General features: G+C 34.7%; 1 protein-coding gene across 1 annotated transcript; it reads right to left on the reverse strand.

The window, feature by feature from the left end:
- Positions 1-9,241: 9,241 nt before the first annotated feature.
- Positions 9,242-24,013, reverse strand: LOC133315789 (cysteine synthase, chloroplastic/chromoplastic). The gene is made up of 10 exons (XM_061517463.1): positions 23,611-24,013; positions 23,269-23,378; positions 22,692-22,749; positions 15,724-15,987; positions 13,865-14,002; positions 13,644-13,695; positions 13,470-13,549; positions 11,032-11,091; positions 10,460-10,540; positions 9,242-9,620 (listed from the first exon to the last, which is right to left on the reverse strand). Exons 1-10 carry the CDS (start codon positions 23,845-23,847, stop codon positions 9,528-9,530), a joined length of 1,173 nt encoding a protein of 390 aa, XP_061373447.1. The 5' UTR covers positions 23,848-24,013; the 3' UTR covers positions 9,242-9,527.
- Positions 24,014-24,290: the final 277 nt, after the last annotated feature.

The following is a 24,290-nucleotide window of genomic DNA, read 5'->3' on the forward strand; positions in this document are numbered from 1 at the left end:
TATTAAAGGGTTTTATTAATCTTCATCGAAATGAGAGAAGATATCTCTTACTACTCTCACAATCATGTGGTGGAACCCATATAAATATAAAATAAAAAAATGAAAAAAAAACAAAGCTCAAATAACAATATTTATGCTGGAAATTAAACCGATCTCCTGTAGCTGTAGACTAGTTTTTTCCATTATTAAATGTAAAAAAATATATAAAACATACATTAAATATTATATTAAATGGGAAACATTTTCTTATTCGAAAAACACCTAAGATTTTTCCATTACAATTTAAAAATACATTATATATATATTTATGCAAGATGTACATAATAGTTAGATATATTTTATGAAGATTTAATAAATGTTTATGTATTTATTTATACACACACAACAAAATCATCACAATTATTCTCTCTCTTATATGTATATGATTGTAAACGGTTTTCCACCGGAAGCTTAATGCCATTATATATCCTTCTCGCACCGTTGACGATTTCTATATTGGATTTTTCAGTGACTTATTTTGTTATATTACTTTTACATTTAAATTATGTATATTTATTTTTAAGTACATATTTTAAACAATGACTTAACTCAATATATTACTCTTTTTTATTTAAATGTCTTTTTTTTTGTAATTGCAAGTTTTTCTTTAATTTGTTGAGTTTTAACATTCTTATATATTTTTTAATCCTACCTATATTTTTATAATAATAAATTTCATTCATAATAAATTATAAAATAAAGAAGGGAATTAAATATATTTCCAAAAATAAATATAAGTACAATTTAAATATTTATACATTTATAATATATTCATGAGAAAATTAATATATATATTCGTTACAATAAAATATAATAAACTTAAGATTTCTTACGGTACCCATGTAAGGGCTTGTTTGGTGTGACGTATAAGGCATGATAGTATAAGCTTATACTATACGTTATGACATTTTCAATTGTTTGGTGTGACCATCGTATAGTATAAGTTTATACAACATAATCCCTTAATACATCAAAACGATGTATAACTTAATCCAGCCTACGGGTGAGGGATAAAGCCTGATAAGAGATTGATGTATTAACATCGTTGACCAATGTAATTCTCAAAAATTAATATATTATTTTAATATTAATCTATTAAAATAAAAATTAATTTTTCAATATATTAATTTTTAAAATATTGAATATTTTTATTTTTATAAAAATTAGTTTATATTTTGGACACACTGATCAATAAATTTTTATAAAAGTTAATATCATATGACATTTATTGAAGAATTATATAAATTCTTTATTAAAGGATATTTTTATTAAAAATATTTATTTTTATCATATATAGTATTATACAGTGCATTACCAAATACTAGATGATATTATCTTATATAATATATTATTTTATACAATACCGTGCCAAACGCTGGATAGTATTAAAATTCAATCAGGTCTTATACAATCAGGCCTTATACTATCAGACCTTATCCTATACTATGTACCAAACATATCCTAAATTACACTTAACTCCCTCGTTGTGGTCAATTTTCATATGCAATTCATCCTGGTATAAATGTTTTATTGAAGAAATTGATGGGGAAACTAATCAAAATATTATTTTAGATTTATATTGGGAACAGTGACCAATGTACCACATATTTGGAATTTTGTACCAACATACCACGCGAACAGTAAAATTTGCCAAATGCCATGCGTACAAGTTTGCTACAGTAGGTAGCAAACTACGTTTACGGAAGTGGCGTCTTTCTGGTGGCCACCTAGTTTGCTACTTCCAGGAATGAACTACGTGGTAGTTAATGCCACTCTGCTCTGAGGAATTGCTAGGGCACGATAGGCACAGAAAAGTTCTCTGTATGGGCCAGCGAACTAGGTACAACCGCTCTGCCAAATGTATGTGATATGTCAGCATCTCATCTAGTTCGCTGCACGGGTCAACGAACTAGGTGCCAAAGGACACACGCGACAGCCCTCTACAAGTTCGCTGGGGGAACATCGAACTATGAGTGTTTGACACGTGGTGGAGTTCGATATGTGTTACAGCGAACTTAGTGTTATTTATACCCAACCCCCCCCCCCCCCCACATGCTCTCTCTACGTTCCATTTCTTAAAGTCTTTATCATTTTTTTTAAGAACCCTCAGTATCTTTTTCTTTCTTCTATTTATTGTATTTGTAATTTGACATAATAAGTAAGAGTAACAATGATTTACTCGCTATTGTATATTATAATTGGAGGAGATATTTTGGACCAAATGGTCAAGTTTTTGAAGGAACATGAGCTCTCGATGCAATTATAATGACCTGAAGAAAATAATATACAAGAAGTTGAGATTACAATGGAGTCAATCCTTCTCTCGATTGACTGCTAGATACGCCTCAGGTAACCCGGTGCAGTGAATTTCTGTGGAGGTTGTCGAGGATGAAGATGTAGCATTAATAGTAGACGCATTTCGAGAGCATGGAAAGTCCCCATTCATCGAATTGTATACGGAAGTAAACTCCGGTGGACAGTCAATCACTCAACATTCCCTCATTTTCAGTCAATTGATTGACATTAACTGGAAGTCGTTGGTCAACCCTGAAGATAGGTATGTGCCACCCCCACCACCATCACCCCCACCAATGTCTTCAGAAATGATCCCTGCCCACAACATAGGTGATCTAGTTGGGCGTACGGACAGTTCCGAGGAAGAGGTAACCTCACCATCTGTGGGTAAACCCAACAAATGGTGTACATCCTCGAGGGTGATGGTAAGTTGGTAACGTCACCCATCGACATGTGAAATGTACGTGTCTCCAGGCGCCATCGCTCGACAAATGTCGATACAAGTGCATGATCGATCTGAAATCAAAACGACATGATTTGAGTAAAATATTACAATCACAACACTATAATAACAAACACAACACTCTAATACTAGGTTATACAAGAACAATATACTAACATCATGGTTGCGCAGACACGCAACGTGATAGAACCCAGCCTGAATCAGAAACGGCGGGATGTCCTCGGGTATATCCTAATGATCGTGTGTGGCAACTTGTCTAACATTTAGCACACGATCCTGGACATCGGGGTCCTGCAACGTATTCCAAACATACGTCGATATATGTTTCTCCTATAATGTCAGGAGAGAACGATCAGAGGGTCCTGGGTTTATCGCATTCCGCGGAGAATCAGGACATGGACAATCATCATGCTCCATGGATCTATTTACTACAATAATTACATTATATTAATAATTTGATTTATGATTATTTACCTAAACAGTAGCAATAACATGAAAGAAAAATCTATAGTTTGGAGACCACAAATCAAAAATATTCAAATAAAAAATAATAAACATAATTTTAAAATAAAATAATTCACCAACTATCATACATATTAATGTCTATATAAATTAATATAACAATCTTACACATGAGCTCTATCCTAAGGGAACAAAAAAAAATAACATGTCCTATAACCTAAGGTTTTGAGACCTAAAATAAAATTATTAAAATAAAAAAATAAAGCATAATTCAAAATTTTAATTTTAACATAAAAAATAATTCACTCGCTAATATAATAACAACTCCACATGGGCTCTATCCTATCTTTCTTTTTTTTAAAATTATATCTTCTAATGGGTGTGGGGAGAGGGGTGGGATGGGGGTTTTATATAGGTAGGGTTGAGGTGGGTATTCGTTGGACTTTGTTCGTTACCTTATGTAGCAAACTTGTCTACGTTAGACACGTGGCCAAAGACTATTTTTTTTATGACCGTTGCATCTAGTTCGCTGGTCCATGTAGTGAACTTCTCTGTGCCTGTCACGTGTCATGGCAAATGCTCATAGCAGAGTGACATTAATTATCACGTAGTTTACTCCTGAAAGTAACGAACTAGGTGGCCATCAAAAAGATGCCACATCAGCAAATGTAGTTCGCTACCTGCTGTAACGAACTTATACACATGATATTTTGACAAATTTTACTATACGTGTGGTATGATGTAAAAATTTGTCATATATGTGATACATTGGTCACTATTCTTTTATATTTAACATGGAATTAATCCAACCAGATTAATTCATAATTTAATTGATCCACGGACTATAACATTAAAAAGAAAAATTAATTATCTTTGTATACTTGAATCTTCACATTCATTTTACACATAACCTAGAAAAATTTATGTTAACGATGTAGGTCGTTTGTTTAATATACTAGAAATCAATCGGGATAATTAATCATTAACCTGTTAATTAAATAACACACGTTAATTCAAAATTATGCATCTTTAGAGGATGTAAACCATACGTAGAAACTACAAGTGTGATTAAAAAACACAATAGGGGATACGAATCATTAGGCATCATAAGGTGGCGCAAAGTCGTTCATACAGGAACCAATATGAATAAAGGATAACCAGATATGATATGATATGACATTGACAATGGATATTTCTTCACATGGAAACCACTCACGCATTTGAATAAATTAATGTGTCAATGACTAATTTATATAGCGGTGTGAAAGGAACTAAGGTTCATGTTGAATTTTTCTAATGTATAAAATTATGACATAGTCCTTTAACCAAACTAATGTACCGCGTCACATCACCTCGGCTATCGGGAAAGAGAATTTGACAAAGTAATAATGTAAGAAATTAAATAGGGCCTGGGTGTCGTAATAATATATGTAACGGCATTAATCAGCAAACCGAGTAAAGTGAAATGAGTTTAATTCATGGGTTTAATTTATCATAAAAATATTTCTGATAAATTATCTGTATTTACTTTTACAATAATATCGTTTTAGAATTGAAATATTAAAAAATTATAATTATAAAAATTATAATAACTCTGAAATAAATTATAATTACAAAAACATCAAATTTCTGCTCAAAACGACATCATATTAAGCTTACTGTAGATAACTACTGTAGATAACTTTTATCTACAGTAACTACAAAATAAACGAACTCTTAATCTATTTTTTTAAAAACACTTATGGGTTTACTCTTTATCGACATAAATTTATCTCCAAATCATTAGAATTGATCTGGTTGTAAGAGATTGTGATAATTTATATTAAGTTATGTATTCAATTTTTATTAATATATAAAAAAAGATAAATTTATTTTCTACATACACATAAAAATGTATAAGACTCATTTTTCTTTCTTCTCCTTTTTTTTACATGGACCCACATGACTTTCATATATTTTTATGTATGTAGGAGATAAAATTTATCTCCTAAACCATAAGAAACATTGAACTCTTAATTTATAGCATATACTGGGAAGGATATGGGTATTATTAAATTTACATAATTTATAATGAATTAAAATAAAAAAATTAAATTCTAAAAAAAGCATAATTAATTTAGTATAATTTAAAATTAAAAATAAAAAAATTTAAAATTAAATATATCACTTTTTTAGTAGAAAATTAACAGAGTGATTAAGTAACTCAAAAAAATATAATCTAATTTAATATATAATAATAGATTACTAAAACCCTAAACAATTATTATGAAGTGATTTTGATTTTTTATATTATCATATAAATGTGTATTGATACATTACTAAACGAGTTTAATTTTTTTGATATTATCATAGTTGTGTTTTTTATAATTTGATAATAAATAGTTCAATTATAATATAAACAGTTTTTTAAATATATCACTTTTTTAATAGAAAATTAACAGAGTGATTAAGTAACTCAAAAAAATATAATCTAATTTAATATATAATAATAGATTACTAAAACCCTAAACAGTTATTATGAAGTGATTTTGATTTTTTATATTATCATATAAATGTGTATTGATACATTACTAAATGAGTTTAATTTTTTTAATATTATCATAGTTGCGTTTTATATAATTTGATAATAAATAGTTCAATTATAATATAAACAGTTTTTTAACTAATGCTGGACTGAAAAAATCATTAATAAAATACTTTAAGTTACCATAAAAATTCGTTAAAATTTACGAAACCCTTTATGCACAAGGACAAATTCCAAAATTTATTACGAAGCCGCAAAATTATGAGAAAAAAAGTTAAATAAAAAGGCATCATAGACTTTGTGAAAATTGAACACAACGATTTTTCATATCATAAATTCCTTTAATAATTGAATCAATGTCAGAATTTCCTGCGTACAGAAAAAAATAAAAAATAAAAAGAAGATAATCTTGCACCATGAATATCAAATCCTGTTAATCATTTTCTTTGAATTCTATAATATGTTGTATAGGCTCTCTGACCAAACAGAGATTTTCATCCCTTTTAATTTTTTTATTTGATATTTAATTTGAGAAAGGTTATACTTACAATCTATTTTTATTTACAACCTTTTACAATCATAATCTTAACCGTTGATTTCCGTCAATCAACGGTTATCATTTATTGTAAATTAATAATTAATTAATAAATTTAATTTACGAAAATAATAACCGTTGATTGACAGAAATCAACGGTTAAGATTATGGTTGTAAAAGGTTGTAAACAAAAATAGGTTGTAAGTATAATCTTCCCCATTTAATTTATGGTATTTGTCAATAAAGTCTTTTAGTGCGGCGGGGAAGTTTGAGTAGCACTGAGTACTGCGACCCCCCGACATCCACATGATTGTTCCAAGTGGCATAATCTTGTTGTCGTAGGCAGTTCTGTTACCGTAAAACTTACCATAATTTTTGACTCGGGAATCTAAATCAGATGATTTTTTTTTTTATTTCACATAACTTTTCGAGATCTACATAATGACATTTCATTTGGCATATTTTATCTCTCACAAACATAGTTTGAATTTGTATCAATGGTACCACAATCACAAGAAAAAGACAACAACAAAAAAGTGGGAACAAAAATGGAGAACCCATAGAACAGGGATAGACGATAAACATATTGGTCATGCTTGATGCCTATCTTCTATCCCTCCTATGTTCTTTCTTTCCTTATTGCTAGGGTTCTCCATTTTTGCTCCGATTTTTTCTCCGTTTTCTTTTCTTCACAAAAAGAGAGTTGGGATAGACGATAACATGCTGGTCAAGCTTGATGCCTCTGAAGCATCCCTTTGCTATGTTCCTTCTTTACCTACTAATAGGGTTCTTCATTTTTTTATTCGTTTTCTTTTCTTCACAAAAACAAAACTTATTTGAAAATCGAGGAACCTAATCAAATCAAAGGTTTCTACCTCTTCTCGGTTATTCGTCCCATTGACCTAGGTCAAGGAAAATGTATGAACCCCTGCGGTCTAGGGTTAGATTTTTGCTGAAACATGGAATCTTCATTTATGGACACTAAAGAGCGGGCCATCTCATGACTCCTTTACTATGCATAGATTCTCAAGTCCCGTAAATGTCATCCTGGTTTCACCGGTCTACGAATGACCTAATGTCTCACAGAGATTGACAAATTCCTTCAGCTTGTCACATTAGCCCTGAGTCCTTAGGGCATACCCAAGAGTATACCTACGAGTCTCCATGTTTCAGGCAGACAAGGTATACAATCAAAGCAAGTCTTCCAGAGTACAGGTCTATATGACAACGTCAGGTCTAAGGAAAGACACACCCAAAATAATAAGAGACATTACCTATTGATACTATCTGTGAGATTTTCTTGTAGTGTCTCTTTGTGGATCAATTCAGTGCGAGCTATACTTTAATAGGTCCACCCACGAGTCAGCTAAGATATCTCTATGTCTGTAGCTCACGAGGACTCTACCTTGCATCTCCATGCAAGTAGCTAAGTTATGCTAGTCTTATCCGAGATCACCAATGCCCATTATCGGTATCTCTAGACTATGAACATATTTCTGGCAATGGACGTGTGGTGTCATTGAGCCCTCATGATCGTGATCCCTATCACAAATCCTCAATGTGGCACCCGTTCCATTCCAAGGACTTGGTCTAGTTACTCATATTCAATATTTGAGACATGCAATATAAACAAGATAAAGAATATTTTTATTCATAAAATTTATTCATAACAAATAAAGAAGAAGATGGGTCCATCTGACTCTCAGATTATCTCTAAAACACCTATGTACTAACAATTCCTGAATTGGCAAATTGACCTAATTAATATTCTAGTTTTTGGTCAAATAAGTTATCTATAATAGAAAATAAAAACATGGTTGATGGTCCCCTCAATCCGTGCTCCCAGTTTATGCGTTGCATTGTTGGAATCCACAAAAGCCTTTTCTTTGAGGGTATGAATTGCACAGTCCACTTCGCTGTAAAACGACCCTTTCTTTTCATGAGCATGCCTTTGCCTAAACTTTGAGGTTCTACATATAATGGAGTCCTAAGATTCCTTCCTACAGCCACTGACGGTCATATTCTTCTATTTATATTGTAACATGTAAAAAAAGTCACCTTAGCTTTTGAGCTTTGGGCATGTGACTTATATTTTAAGAAAAATGTTAAGTGCACTTTTCTTTCTACATCCACAGCCATTCAATTCTTATATAAGAATTGATCTTAAGAAAGTGGGGTGAAAAACAAATGTGCAAATATCAATGTCCTATATCATAGTGCACTATGAATGAATATGAAATGCATAGTGACTTCTGCGCCAGTCAAGCACAAACGAATTCTTGTGTTGCTTCACAATATTTTAGCTTTCTTAAGTTCAGAGATTATTGAAAACCCTTAAAATAGATTATTACTTTTACACTTTACAACAACTCCATTTTAAAAACAAAGGGATTTATTACTCTTATGTTGCATAAAATATAATCTATCTCCTACACACACAAACTCAAAATGGGTCCCACTTTACTTTTTCTCTCTCTTCCCCTAAAAATGGACCCCACCTACACCAATGAGTGTGTAGAAGATAATACATATCTTCTACAACATAAGAAAACTATTACCCAAAAACAAATCTTATCTCACAACGTGACCAAGGCAAACTGCATTTGTTTATTTGTAGGAGTCTTATGCCGTGGCTCGGATAATTCTTTCTTTTGTTTATTACATTGAAAATATGCTAGACTGGACTATTCTCTCTTTTTGTTTTATTTATTTTTTAAGTTTGAGACTGAACTACTCTATTTGGCACAACTAGAAAAAGATTAGTCACTCTTGACTCTTCTTCCCCCCTTTGTTTCTTTTTTATATTTATTTGTTCACGGTGAATTGGTGATTGGTTTGACTCAAAAAAAAAAAAAAAAATAGACGAGCTAGAGTTTAGAGAGTGCATTCTTGTGAATGCACAGAAAGTACTAGACAAGCTTTGTTTCATCAATTAATTTTCAACAAGGAAAATAATACAGAAATTTGTTGTGCATTAATACATAAAGAAGAGTAATGCTAGTCATACATCTGAAAGTTTTACCCTAAAAACAAAGGAAAAGAACTCTTGTTCAAGAGTCATTTATCTGCGCTGAGTCAAATCAGTGACATGCTGTATCTAATTTCTTAAATGGCAAAAATGAGAAATAACAGACATAACGTAGCCGTGTCACATTGGCATGCCTTACAACATGGTGGATGCTAATGGAGATTTAACAGAGAAAGTTGTTTCATGGCTCAGGTTGCATTTTCTCACATTCTTCTCGAATTGACTGGAAAAGAACAGTAGACAAATATCTTTCACCAAAGCTGGGGAATACAACCTGCAAGAAATAAATGTTGAGAGCATTAAAATGTAAATAGAGTATTTTAATATTGAAAATTTGAAATTCTATGAAGCTTAAGTGCAAAAAAAGATAAAGATGACGAAAAACAACACAACATTTTAGCAAACCAAAAAGCGCAGGATGTGAACTGATCCTTTTTCTGGCTACATACCAAAGACCCCTCCCCCAAAAAGAGAATAAAAATACACTTTAAATTCTGATTCAGGCTAGTTGTGCCAAGTTTTCTAATCTTGCACCATCAATGAGGGTCATAGGAAACATTTACAAGAAACAAATGGAAAGAGAAAATAAACATAGCAGGGCTAAAGCATATAAATACCCAATGCAAAGCATTTCCAGTCTCTTAAGCCTAAATGCTAGAATCATATTTCTATTTATTCTTTTCCTCATTTCTTATTATCATCCAGAAATGGCAAGTTGGTGGATTTACTCTTAAGTATTGTAGAGAAATCCAGATTAAGTTTTCATTTCAGGTCCCTCACACATAAACCCACTAATTGGATGAAAATTAAGAGTCTGCTACGTCACAAGCAACTGGATACTTAAATGACATCATACACAGGTAAAGAAGAAAAATAATCTGCATACGTGACCCTCTAAACCAAAATCTAGACCTTACTTTGAAGGTCAAATTGTTAAGAAAAGAACAAAAGATGATCAGGTTGCCAGAAGGAGCCATGAGCATATCATATTCCATCCGTATGCGGCTTTTGAAAATTCAGCAAAGATGCATCCCATTAGGGGGAGTTAAATTCCACGTATAACTATTTATGTATTGATTTCATTTTATTTTATTTTTGAGGAAATATGCATACCGCAATAAGCTTTCCCGCATTCTCAGGTCTCTTTCCAACCTCCAATGCAGCTGCGGCAGCAGCTCCTGAAGAAATTCCCACCTGTTTTCCAATTGAAGTAAGCATGTAAGAGTCAAAGTATTAAGCCAACAGATATGAACTCTTCATTTAGGGTCAGAAATTGAGGTGTCTTAAGATTTGAAGAAAATTAACTGACATAAGATATATAAGTTCTTATGCCCTTCATAATACGATGTTGTAAGAATCACTCATGAACATAAGCTAACTAACAATTAATATGGCGAGTGTGCTAAATGCCATTATCTTGTGCATGATTGTTTCAAGCTAATTTGGCATGTCTCGTGTAACGGGTTAGTGCATGTTTGGGAATAGCTTAATTTTAGGAAATAATTGCTTTTGCTTCCTTTTTTCTGATTTTCAGAAGATCTTTCAGAAAAGTTTTTATTAAAAGCTTTTTTATTCCAAAATAAGCTAATCCAAACATTCACTCAGTACACAGGATATGTGCACTGGAACACATTAAGAATCTAATATCACTCAAACAGTAGAAAAAATGAACATAAAGCACTAACCAGCAAGCCTTCCTGGAGTGCTAATTGCTTTGCAGTTTCAACAGCTTCATCACTCGATATCTGCCAAATTAACAAAAGAGAGGAGAGTCAATTATAGTACATCAACATTACCTATATCCCAAACAAGTTGGAGTAGACGGTTCCATATAAAAGCAAGCACGTTTAAGGAAAAACAAATAAGAAAAAAGAAAAATAATATATATATAATTATAATAATATATATATATATATGTATATAAAAATTACAAAATAAAATAAAAAACAGAGAAAAATTCTACCTCTCTATAATGCTAATAGTTTTTCTCCACTCCGCCCTAAACAAATCACACGACAGTCTATTTCCCATTTTATTAAGTCTTATTTTTCTACTTTCCTCCAAATAAGTTTCAATTGACCACTTCCTTTCTTTATGTTATGCTCTTGGTAACAAACTTCTATTTTTATCAGAGCATTTAACTGTCTTCGAAGTACACGCTCAAGCCATCTAAATCTACGTTCTCTCATCTTTTCTTCCACTAGCATTACTCCAAATTTTCTTCAAATATCTTCATTTTTTATCTTATCCATTTTTGGATGACCACACATATCCATCTTAACATCCTAATTTCAGTTACAATTATTTTATGCTCATGTTGTTTCTATGTTGGCCAACATTAAGCTCCATATAGCATTGCAAGCCATATTGTTTATAGAAACCTTGATATCTCAATATCTCTCTATTAACTATATAGCCTTCATCGTAGATCTTCGAGGCATAAACCCAAATTATTTATAGAAGCCTTGATCTGTTTTCTTAAATGAAGCTCAATAATTGTCTCCCAAAAAAATTTCATTGTATGGCTCATAAGCTTAATATCGCTATAGTTAAAACAATTATGCATATCTCCTTTATTCTTGTAGACAGCGCAGAAGCATAATCTTTCTCCATTCATCAAGCATCTTATTAGTTTGGAGATTCTTGTTAAAATGATTAGTCAACCAACTTATAACCACTTAGCATTTCCACACTTCAATAAAGACACCTTTGAGCCCCAAATCTTTACAAATCTTCATCTTCTATAATGCATCCTTAACTTTATGTACTCCAATTTTACACGCGAACCTACTATTTAAATAATCAAAAGCATCCACTAAATCCACTTCACTTTTGTTGCTTATCCGATTAAAAACCTAGTTAAAATACCCTATCTCTTACTAAAAGATTTTGACTTTCATTCTTTATGCATCTAACCTAGGTCAATTACACTATAGACAAGAAAATATTGGCATTCACTATTAATCTTGGTCAAGTGGTCCTTATACCACATGCATAAAAAGTCCAACTGAAAGCAGCTTTAAATGTGGAATACCAGAGTTAAATTAGGAAAAGAGTAGCAACCACCAGAGTTCAGAAACAACAACCTAGTGAATGGAGAAATGATTATTATTGGCCAATATAGTGTGCCCATGCTCTTACACATAGCAAATAAGGCAAAGCAACAATAAAAACCAAATGTCAAGACCGACTATGCATAATTCATTATTGCTCATGAAAGATATTCTCTAATATGCGCAATATATAGTAGTGCACCACATTCATTGGAACTTAGACTAAAACACTTAAGAAAAAACCATGTGTGAATATCACCAAAACTTGCCACGAAACAGCTGACAAAACAGATCATTAAAATCGAGGAACAAATGAGCAGAAGACAACTAAAACGTGTGGAATAATTCAACTAACCACTACATAAAGTACGCACGAGACAATGAGAAAGAAACATATAAGATGCTAGATAACATCAATGCATTAAGACATTATTACTCATTTTAATAGTCAGACAAAATATATGGTGAAAAATCACAAATCATTTTTAACTAAGCTGGATCTAGTTCTGTAAAAAGGTACTAGAATATGAAACTTCAGGCAAATAAACCAGGCAAAATTAAACAGTAAGAATAAAAAACTTCATTTATTTGGACAAGGACTGACCCCTCTAACTCTGATCACTACATGATACAGTTCAAGCTAATGTATGCAGGTTTGGGAAATAAACAATGTTAAGTTACTGTAACTAGCTACAAGCACTAGATGGTGGCAGTGAGATATAGAAATGACATTTTCATTCACACTCAATACCGTAGGTGCAAAAAGCTATCATCTAAAAGCAAATAACTGGAGGAAGATTACAACCTTTCACCTAATTTGTTTGCAAATGAGAAAGTATTCAGTGGACAAGGATTTGTTATGGTAATTATACATGCATGTTGGCCAGAAGAAATCCATACAACGAATCAAACAGAATACTTCAAATTTCAAAATCCAACAAGCTCAAGCAATTGCCCTAGGAAATAATTTAGTCAGTAACACATTTTTTAAAAACCCAGTTTAGGAAACAGCAAAACACATTGGATTATAACAAAAAAGAAAAAGACATTAGGAAAGCATCAGAACAGACCGCTATAACTTCATCAAGCACTTCTTGATCCAAATTCCTGGGCACAAAACCAGCCCCAATACCCTGAATTTTGTGAGGTCCTGTGGTTTAGCAGGAAAAATAAGAAAGAAACAACTGCTTTAAAAATTAACATATTGAACTTAAAATGTGTAAGAACTTATTCTGTTTTCTTACCTGGCTTTCCACCTGAAAGTATGTTGCTTTCCAGAGGCTCTACACCAATAACCTGATACGTAAAGAAGAAAATGTTTAATCGAACCCAACAAAGTGGAAAGCTTCCCCCCCGCTCTCTTTCCACATACATATATTTGGGTGACAACAATTCCTTCCCATCTTTATATTGATTTATATTAAAAGAAACTTATGGTTTGGCAATGCCATTGAGAAAGATTTACCTGTATTTTTGGATTTTGTTTTTTCAGGAATCGACCAACTCCAGTAATGGTTCCGCCAGTTCCAATTCCGGCAACTAAAATATCTACCTTGCCTCTTGTGTCTTCCCATATCTCAGGGCCAGTTGTTTCGTAATGTATCTGCACAGTTGAATCCAACTTCATATATCACATCATGCTGCAGCTCACCATGCTAGAAGTAGAATTCCATTTATGACACGTCCATAATCTTGAATTTAATTAAATGCAAAGGGGATAAACAAATATTGGCTAACAATTTGAACATTTTCCCAAGCCCTTTTTCTTTTATATGGCAATTTAGAAACATATTCCTAAGGAACTAAATTTTCAAAAAATTTGGTAAACTGGATTAATTAGTTACTACTGGGAAATCAACTCTAAACTTTTATGTGTGTCACATATGTCATGCTGAAGTGTTGCTCAAAGCTCAAAGGAGAATAATGCATAAAAAGGGAGAAAGAGTACAAAGCAGGAAGATTGGGAATCCTCCTTGAGCTAGAAATGACACAACAAAAGGAAATCAGACATATATATAGAAAGAGAGAAGAGAGTACATCAGGTCAAAAGAGCAAAGCAGTTCCTTTGCATATTAGAGAAATAAACATCCTCTGAAAGACCATGAGGGGAAAACAAAGAAAGAAGCTAAGATAAAAAAGCAATCTCATCTTTTATATAAAACTCATACCATCAAATAAATAGTAAAAAGGATTATCAACAGCTTTCTTGTGTGTAAAACCAAGTGAAAAGCGTGAGTGGTTCTTCCAATTTTAAAGTGCATGTGTAAGTTATTTGAAATGGTTTATTATGAGAGATTACCAAGGTCATCATTATAACAACCTTACTTATATAAGAAGCGTTACATACTATCTAGATGTTAATAAAAAATTTCTAGTAAAATGTGCAACATACAGCAAAAGATTCACAACCATCCCCTGGTATAAAGTAACCCAAGGATGGGTTTGATGAAGTCCCCATTGCCACCAGCAAGGGTTCTAATAATGTGGGGAGCAGTTCTTACATGGACTACCACTAATGATGTGTTGCAGCTGCGTAAAACAAACAAGGCTTTATCTCTGGATTGGTGTGTGATGGGATACTACACTTCAGAAACAGCTAGACACTTAATATTACATTGTCCAGCTGTTAGATACATAAAGGCTTTGGAGCTTGTGGTAAGCTCTTCAGTATGTCTGGGGATATTCGATTATGCTCACATAGTAAGAGCTATTAGCATTTTCATATAATTAAGGTCAGGGGCTTTTGTCAGAAAATGGAGGAAAAGCTGCTATAGCAATGGGCTGTATATGCTGTCATTTGATGCCTTTGGCTGGAACGAAATGCATAGTTCTTACCAAATGGTGGTAGCTCAGTTGGTAGCAAGGAAGCTGAGTAAGTGGAAAGGAAAGCCTCGGTTCGATCACCACAGGCCACCTTTGGGAAAGGTTTAAATATCTTCATCCCTGACCTGCCCCGCATTCCGGATTAGTCACATAGCCAGTTCAAAGAGTCGAAGCTTGTGGGGATACTGAGAGGAGCCAACTCGCCTCAAAGAGCTAATTAGGGTTGGGTTAACTCCAAAAAATAAATGCATAGTTCTCTAAGTGAAATTCTTTGTCCTTAGCCTTGCTTTGACTTGACTTGACTTTTTTTTGTTTTCTTATTAACCTAGACTTTGTGACTGCTGTTTGAAGCAAGGGTTTCAACTAAAGATAAGTAAAGAAGATCAATTATCAATGCTGAGTAGAGCAATAGGCTAAACCTGGACAAATTGTACACCTGCATGAGTTTCCCAAAACATAGGATTCATGTACTTAAACATAAAATAAGCTGTTATCATTTACCTTAGGATTTGAAGGATTATCAAATTGTTGAAGCATGTATGCATTGGGTGTACTTTTTAAAATTTCTTCAGCTTTTTGAACTGCTCCATTCATACCCTTTGCTGCATCAGTTAAAACAAGCTCAGCTCCAAATGCTTTTAAAAGAACTCGTCTTTCTAAACTCATTGATGCAGGCATTGTCAAAATGAGTTTGTATCCTTTTGAAGCTGCTATAAAGGCAAGACCAATTCCTGTGTTCCCGCTAGTAGGTTCCACCAAAATACTCTGAAATGCACACAGGAAACAAGTTAACTCGGAATGATAAAAAAATTTGAAGCAACATTAAATTTATTTGGCCGCAGTTAATCTGCAAGAAAACAAATCCCAACGCAACAATTAGCTCCCATGAAGGTCATGGTGTACTTTTCCAAAAGAACCACATAATTCTCAGACATAGATGCAGCACAAAAGTAAAGGGATAAAGTCCTTCATTGCATCCCAAAGCAAAGCGTTTGACATGCCAACATGCCCATAATAAGTTGTAGTTTCTAGAACTATCAAATCAGTACATATGCCAGTACATAACAAGCCATAATGTAGCAATCTGATTTTAGAGGAGGAAGAAGAGAGATTAGGGGCAAAAGAAGAGGAATCAGGGAAGATTAGATAGTGATATGAAATCTAAAAATTAGAGAGGGACAGGGACTTGCAGGGGAAGGAGAAAATTAAGGAGAAGAAGTAGGAAAGTATTTGGGGATAGAGAGAAGATTGGGGAAAGGTGAGAGAGTGAAATTGTTTGTTAATTCATCTGATATCCCTCTTTTCCATTACCATGCTACTATATAATAAGATGTGGTTGTAATAAAATTACAATCACTCATTTTCTAACAACTTCTGAAAATTAATAAGGAAAATATAGAAGATTTTAGAGTGGTTTATAGTGTTGCTACACATAAGATCCCACAACTTATTGCCAACAAACACACACGCACACCATTTAAGCTCAGATTAGGGTATATAAGTCACACTATAAAAAAAACAACATACTCCAGCACAGGCAAGCATATTCTCTTGACAAAAGGAATGCGTATTGATGTATTTATCCTTTTCTGAGAGGATTGTTTCTGTAAAGAGAGAGGATGATTGTAGACAGATAACTCTTTTTTGTTTGAATATGTGAAAGTGATTTACAATGTACATGGTTAGTCTTATTTATTGCAAAGCAGGAAGCTGTAGTACATTAGTACCCAGGTAAAGCACCAGACTACAGATGTAATACACCATTTACAGCAATTATGTACAGCTATTATTTCTATAGTTTCCACCAAAAAAAAATTTCCCTTCAATTAAGGCCTACTAATGCATTACATGTGTGGCTCTAGAACAATCTTGCCAACAACATATTAAAAATTCCGTGTTCATAATTGTTGGGGTTCCAATTGCAAGGTATGGGACTTGGAGTCCCACATTGGTTGTATGAGCAACTAATATGGGGTTTATAAGGCATTGGGCACTCCCACCCTTTGAGCTAGCTTTTGGGGTCGTGCATCTCAAGGTCTCATCAATAATGCTCAAACCATAAAACAATTTGATATGTAAATTATAGAAAGTTTGAATGATGGAACCAGTTTTTCCATTAAAACTAAGAGAAAAAAAAACGTACAATAAATAGACACCAGAAATATTCCAGTGCAACAAATCCCTATAATCAGGGAAAGAGATAAAACTAGAAAACTGAATCCTATTTTAACTAAACAGGAAAAATATCAGAAACAAACTAATCCTAGGAATTTAAATAACAAATAACGAAACAAACTCCTAAGATTAAGGAGGAAAAATAAAACATTCTAGATGCTGAAAACTAGGGATTGCAACACTCCCCCTCAAGCTGGGTGGTAGATGTCCAGCATTCCCAGCTTGGAAATTAGTCCTTCAAATTTAATTCTTGATAAAGACTTGGTTAAGATATCAGCAATCTGGGACCCTGTGGAAATGTGACTTAGATCAATAATATTTGCATCAATTTTTTCCTTGATGAAATTTCTATCAAGTTCAACATGCTTGGTACGGTCATGATGGATTGGATTATTGACAATTCCAATGGTGGCCATGTTATCACAGAAAATCTTCATAGGATCCTTGTATTCGAGGTGTAGCTCCTTTAGGACTCTTAAAATCCACATTCCCTCACAAGTGCCTAAGGACAATGCCCTGTATTCGGCTTCAGCACTGCTTCTGGCTACCACAGACTGTTTTTTACTCCTCCAAGTGACCAAATTTCCCCACACATATGAGCAATAGCCTGTGGTTGATCTTCGATCGATAATGGATCCTGCCCAATCAGCGTCCGTGTAAATCACAATATCACGGCTGGAATTTTTCTTGAAGAACAATCCTTTACCAGGAGTCATCTTTAAGTATCGTAGGATTCTGTAGACGGCTTCCAAGTGCTCTTCATTTGGGCTGTTCATAAATTGACTGACCACACTCACAGGGAAACTAATATCAGGCCTAGTGTGGGCTAAATAAATGAGTTTTCCAACTAGTCTTTGATATCTCTCAGTGTCTACCGAAGCACATTCTTGTTTGAGTCCTATCTTGTAGTTCGCCTCCATTGGTGTATCAGAAGGTTTACATCCCAACATCCCTGTTTCATTCAGCAGATCAAGAGTATATTTTCTTTGAGAAACTGAAATTCCTTCCTTAGTTCTTGCCACTTCCATTCCAAGAAAATATCGTAATTTTCCAAGGTCCTTGACCTCAAATTTGTGAGCTAACGTCTCCTTTAATTGCTTTATCTCATCCTCCCAATTACCAGTAATCACAATATCATCAACATAGACAATTAATATTGTAATTTTCTGATGAGGTGCAGTTTTAACAAACATAGTATGATCAGTTTGACATTGGGAGTACCCTTGATTTTTGACAACTGCAGTAAACTTATCAAACCAAGCCCTTGGAGATTGCTTCAAACCATAAAGGGATTTTAATAATCTACATACCTTTCGAGATCCTTGACCATCTTCCACTCCTTGGGGAATTTCCATGTAAACCTCTTCTTCTAAGTCACCATTTAAGAATGCATTCTTCACATCCATTTGCCAAAGGGGCCAATCTAGGCAAGCAGCAATGGACAAAAGAATTTTAATTGAATTAAATTTTGCTACTGGAGCAAAGGTTTCCTGGTAATCAATGCCCTGTGTCTGAGTGAATCCTTTGGCCACAAGTCTTGCTTTATGGCGATTAATACTCCCATCTTCATTATATTTGATGGTAAAAATCCACTTACAGCCAACCACTGATTTTCCTTGTGGTAAGGTAACTATCTCCCAAGTGCCATTTTTTTTGAGTGCATGCAATTCATCCTGGATAGCAGAACACCATTCAGTAGTCTTAGATGCCTCAAAGTAGGATGTAGGAATGGTTTCCTTGTCAATGTTCTTGACTAGATGCTGCATCCTGGAGGAAAGATTAGCATAGGATATAAAATTACAGATGGAATGACTTGTACATGTCCTTACCCCCTTACGAAGTGCAATTGGCATGTGCAGAGCATCATCAGAACTTGGCAGCAAGGATTCAGTTTGGTCAAGTGCAGGACTAATGGTTTCTTCAGTTGGACCAGGAGCCAAGGTAATCTGTTTGTCAACATGTTCAAGCATCTCAGAAGCTGTTCTGTATTTGGGCCGTCGCGTGTAGACTTGCAGGGGCTGCTGTTCAGGCGGTTTCTGGAGCGGGCCGGAAGAGGATAAGCCATTAGATGAAGTGTCATTTTCCTGAGATTCACCTAAGACCGGTGTAGGGGCTGTTGAAGCAGAATTTTCTGGAGTATTAGTCACAAACAACCATTCCTTGGAATTAGGGATCTCCCCCTGAATGGCGGTTTGGGAAAAATAAGGCTGATGTTCAAAAAAGGTGACATCTTTAGTAATGTAGAATCGATGTGTGGCTGGACTGAAGCATTTATACCCCTTCTGAGTAGGGGAATAGCCAAGAAAGATGCCCTTAAGAGCCCGAGGATCCAATTTACCACCTTGAGAGTTATGAATGAACACGGTGCAACCAAAAATTTTTGGTGGGAGATTTGGGGTTAAGGTCAATGAAGGGAATGCAGTGAGGAGTGTTTGGTAAGGTGAGGAGAAGTGTAATACCCGAGATGGCATGCGGTTGATAAGGTAAGTGGCTGTAAGAATAGCTTCCCCCCAATAATTTTTGGATGTATTTGAGGCAAAGAGTAGGCTACGAGCAACTTCAAGTAAATGGCGATTTTTTCTCTCAGATACACCGTTTTGTTGTGGGGTATTGACACAAGAGCTCTGGTGGATGATGCCATGGTCTTTTAGGTAAGCTGAAAGGTCCAAGTTAAAATAATCACGTGCATTGTCAGATCTAAGGGTAAGGATTTGGGTTTGAAATTGGGCAAGGATCATTTTGTGAAAGACTTTAAAGGTGGATGTGACTTCAGATTTATTGGCTAATAGGTACACCCATGTCATTCGAGTATGATCATCAATAAATGTGACAAACCAACGAGCACCCGTAAGGCTTTTAACAGTTGCAGGTCCCCACACATCACTGTGGATAATGGCAAATGGTTTAGAAGGAACATGCATTTGTAAGGGATAATGAGACCGAGTTTGTTTTGCAAGTTGACATATATCACATGAAGGAAAATTCGAATTCTCATTAAATAAAGAAGGGTACATCTTTTTCATATATTGAAAGTTTGGATGCCCTAATCTAAAATGCCATAAAAGAGCCTTATTCAAATTGCTAGTTGCTGCAAATGTGCTGTCTTGAGTCTTCATAACCGCGGCTGTGTAAAGTTGATATAAACCATTAGAGACCCTAGCACTGCCAATCGTCCTCCCCGATGCCAAATCCTGAAAAATACAATCAACGTGGGTAAATTTGACTGTGCACTTTAAATCCTTGGTCAATTTGGTAATAGAAATTAAATTGCAGGTAAGAGATGGAACGTAGAGAACTCCAGTTAAAGATATGGTTGACGATAGGTGAACAACACCAATTCCGTGAACCTTGGCTAAGCCTCCATTTGCTGTTTTTACTGATTTTGCCTTGAAAATGGGAAAGTATTCAGAAAGAAGAGAGGAATTACCAGTCATATGATCTGTAGCCCCAGAATCTACCATCCAGGAATCACATTTATCAAGATCGGATTGGAGAGCTGTATGGAATGTACCTGATTGATGACTATCAGATGAGGGATTAGATTTGTCCTTATTGCAATCTTGCAGCATGCGTTGTATGGCTATCACTTGTTCCCTTGTAAATGTATGGCCTTCGGATTTTGCTTGCGGAACATCTTCTACAACTGCAGCAACATGATTAAAGTCTCTGTTTTGTCTTGGCTTCCAATCAGCTGGCTTGCCATGGATTTTCCAGCATGTATCCCGAATATGCCCAGTTCTGTTGCAATGGTCACACCAGAGCTTACCATTTCGCCTAGGTCTGGAGTCTGCATTGTTGGGTCTAGAGACAAAGGCTGCTGCTTCCAAAGGTGCATCAACTTTTGGGATGCTATTGGTCAAAACTTTGCGGCTTTCTTCCCACTTTAATTCAGAAAAAACTTCTCGCAAGGATGGCAGAGGGCGAGTGGCCATGATGCGGCTGCGAGCTCCATCATAGATTGGATTGAGTCCCAAAAGAAGGTTGTAGGTGCGGTCTTGTTCAACAATTTTCTTATACTGAAGAGTATCGGCTGGAGTAGTCCATTCATGTTGATCATAAAGATCCAATTGTTGCCAGAATTTTAGGAGTGAATTATAATAGCTGGTGACATCCTTGTCCTCCTGTTTGAGATCACGAAGAATCCCCTTAATGTGAAACAAGGCAGCTGTGTTATCTTCCTTAGAGAAGGCTTCCTTCACGCCATCCCAAATTTCCTTGGCTGTGGAGCACAACATGTATGTTTCAGCTATTTCAGGCACCATGGAATTCAGCAACCAAGACATCACAAGGTTATTTTCAATGGACCACTTCTTGTATTGTGGATGACTAGTTTCCAGAGGAGCAGCATCACCCGTACCGGTGAGATGATCTCCCTTGCCACGGCCTCCAATGAACATACGAACGCTGCGTGACCACAACAAATAATTGTCTCCATTGAATCGATGACCAGTGATGACTAATGCTGGACTATCGTTGGTAATGACAGCTGCTGAGTTGTTGTTGGTTTGGTTTGATGCTGAAACATTGAGTGGGGTTGTTGTTGGAGTGGTATTTGTACCGGTGGTATTGGAAGAAGTAGTTTGGTAGGCTCTCATGGTGCCAAAGAGTGGCACATTGGTAGCCATGGGTGGATCAGTCCCTTAAAAATCAAGCTTTGATACCATATAGAAAGTTTGAATGATGGAACCAGTTTTTCCATTAAAACTAAAAGAAAAAAAAACGTACAATAAATAGACACCAGAAATATTCCAGTGCAACAAATCCCTATAATCAGGGAAAGAGATAAAACTAGAAAACTGAATCCTATTTTAACTAAACAGGAAAAATATCAGAAACAAACTAATCCTAGGAATTTAAATAACAAATAACGAAACAAACTCCTAAGATTAAGGAGGAAAAATAAAACATTCTAGATGCTGAAAACTAGGGATTGCAACATAAATGACAAACACCAAACATGGAGAGGATCAGTTGTTAGGGTGGACCGTATTAGCCATGGTGGACAAGTGTAAAGAAATATAAGGAAATTATGTTACACATACAATGACATCCATAAATGAACACAGTGGCGGAGCTAGGGAGAAGATCCAGCCAGTGCCAAAAGATTCAATTAGTAAAATCTAGCTAGTACCAATGTTGTATTATTTTTAAAAACCTAACCGATATTAAGACTATATCATAATTTTTTTTAAAAATATATAGCATTTTTGAAAATTAGCCGGTGCCAAGGCACCACCTAAGAGCCAAGTGGCTCTGCCACTGAATGAACATATATCCTTTCTATAATGTTTCACCTTCCCAGGCGTTATAACTCCTCTCTGCTCAGCATCAAGTATCATACTATAACCTATCCTGCAAGACAAAAAATCAGAAGCATTAAAACAAATATATTAGAGATGGACTGAACCTCAAATATGCAAATTCATGTGGCCATATAAATTATTCAGGCTCATAGAAATACCATAATCAGTTTGGGATAAAGGTGTTGTTGATGTTGATGTTGATAGAAATACCATCATCAGCCTCATATATGATTTTCAGGTTTTCTTATACACCTCACATTTAACTGAAATTATCACCTAACGGTAAGTACGTAACTAAGTGCTTTTACTTGTGTCATCATATAAAGAGTTAGACTTACCACCATATTAATATGTAATGCTTATTGCAAAGCAATTCTCATCAATGTAACAAATAATGACAGAAACAATAAAACCCGGCAAAGAGACAATAGCAAAAATCAGAACAACTGATTTTGTCATTCGAAACTTTATATTTACGCCTTTCACTAAGACTGCAGACCATGAAAAAACAACAAAACAAAACAAAATGCAACTCACAAGTTTAACAAGCAACAATTCATGTTCTCACCTGTCCTTGACACTACAACATGGCTCCATTATTTCAAGCTTTGCAGCAATATTGGCCACAGAGCCCTTCACGATACTATTCAGGTAAACCATTGGTGTTTTTCCTATGAGCTGCGCCACATCAGCAGCAAAAGAACCGAACAAATCAATATTTATTATCGAATGCTGATTTCTCATGCATAAGCAAGAATCAGATGAAATCACAAAAAGAAGAGATTTTTCCACCAACACATTGATGGGCACATTGGAATTATTCAAAAAATAAAAAACACTGAGATAGATTCCATGATTGAGTATTTGGGGTTGAAGGCATCAAAATTGTAAATAATATTGTGAAACTGACCTGGGTAACATCTTCAGCAATGTTGAGACCCTCAATTTCGGTTTGGGGCTTAACAGAGACAGCTTTGCAGACAACTGGGGAAGTTGAAGAGACCCTCGTCGTGAGTGGTCTCAGACACTGGTCGTTCCCTAATCTCAGTGATGTGGTGGTGGTGATGGTTGTGCGAGTTAAACAGTAACGAATGGAAGCACGCGAAGAACAAGTCAACGAGTTGATTAAGGAAGCAGAAGCCATCATTGTTGGTTGGGAAACCTCAGACGACAACCTTAAGAACTCAAATACGATGATGATGCTTGTTGAGTTGAGTTGAGACTAAACCTGATTCGTTCAATCCGAAGTCACAACTCACAGCACGCACTCACATACACACACTATCCCTTTTATATTTCCTCCTTGAATTGTGGAGTAAATAGGCAACGAGAAAAGCATCTATTAAGAGCAAAGGGGCAATTGTCAATACTCAACAATTCTACTTGTTGATATTTTTATTTTATTTTACTTTTCAAAATAAGTTTTTACATTAGAAAAAGCTTTTCTTCTACCGTCTTGCATGAAATAATACATCTCATGCCAGTGGGGCCATCACTCGTTACAAAACAAAATAGCACAAATTTTAATAAGTTTTAATATTTGTAAAATGAATGTAGAAAAGTTATTTATATTCGCTTTTAAAATGACGT

Source organism: Gastrolobium bilobum, unplaced genomic scaffold (assembly GCF_033153095.1).
Source record: "Gastrolobium bilobum isolate Gb01-03AN ecotype WA unplaced genomic scaffold, APGP_CSIRO_Gbil_v1 utg10138, whole genome shotgun sequence".
NCBI lineage: Eukaryota > Viridiplantae > Streptophyta > Magnoliopsida > Fabales > Fabaceae > Gastrolobium > Gastrolobium bilobum.

Coding starts and splice junctions, on each gene's coding strand:
- LOC133315789 (XM_061517463.1), bottom strand. CDS start 23,847: ATGATGGCTTCTGCTTCCTTAATCAACTCGTTGACTTGTTCTTCGCGT. Junction 15,988..22,691: donor GAGTTATAACGCCTGGGAAG/GTGAAACATTAT, acceptor TGTGCATTTCAG/AGTATTTTGGTGGAACCTAC. Junction 11,092..13,469: donor TGCTTGATGAAGTTATAGCG/GTCTGTTCTGAT, acceptor TTAATTTGGCAG/ATATCGAGTGATGAAGCTGT.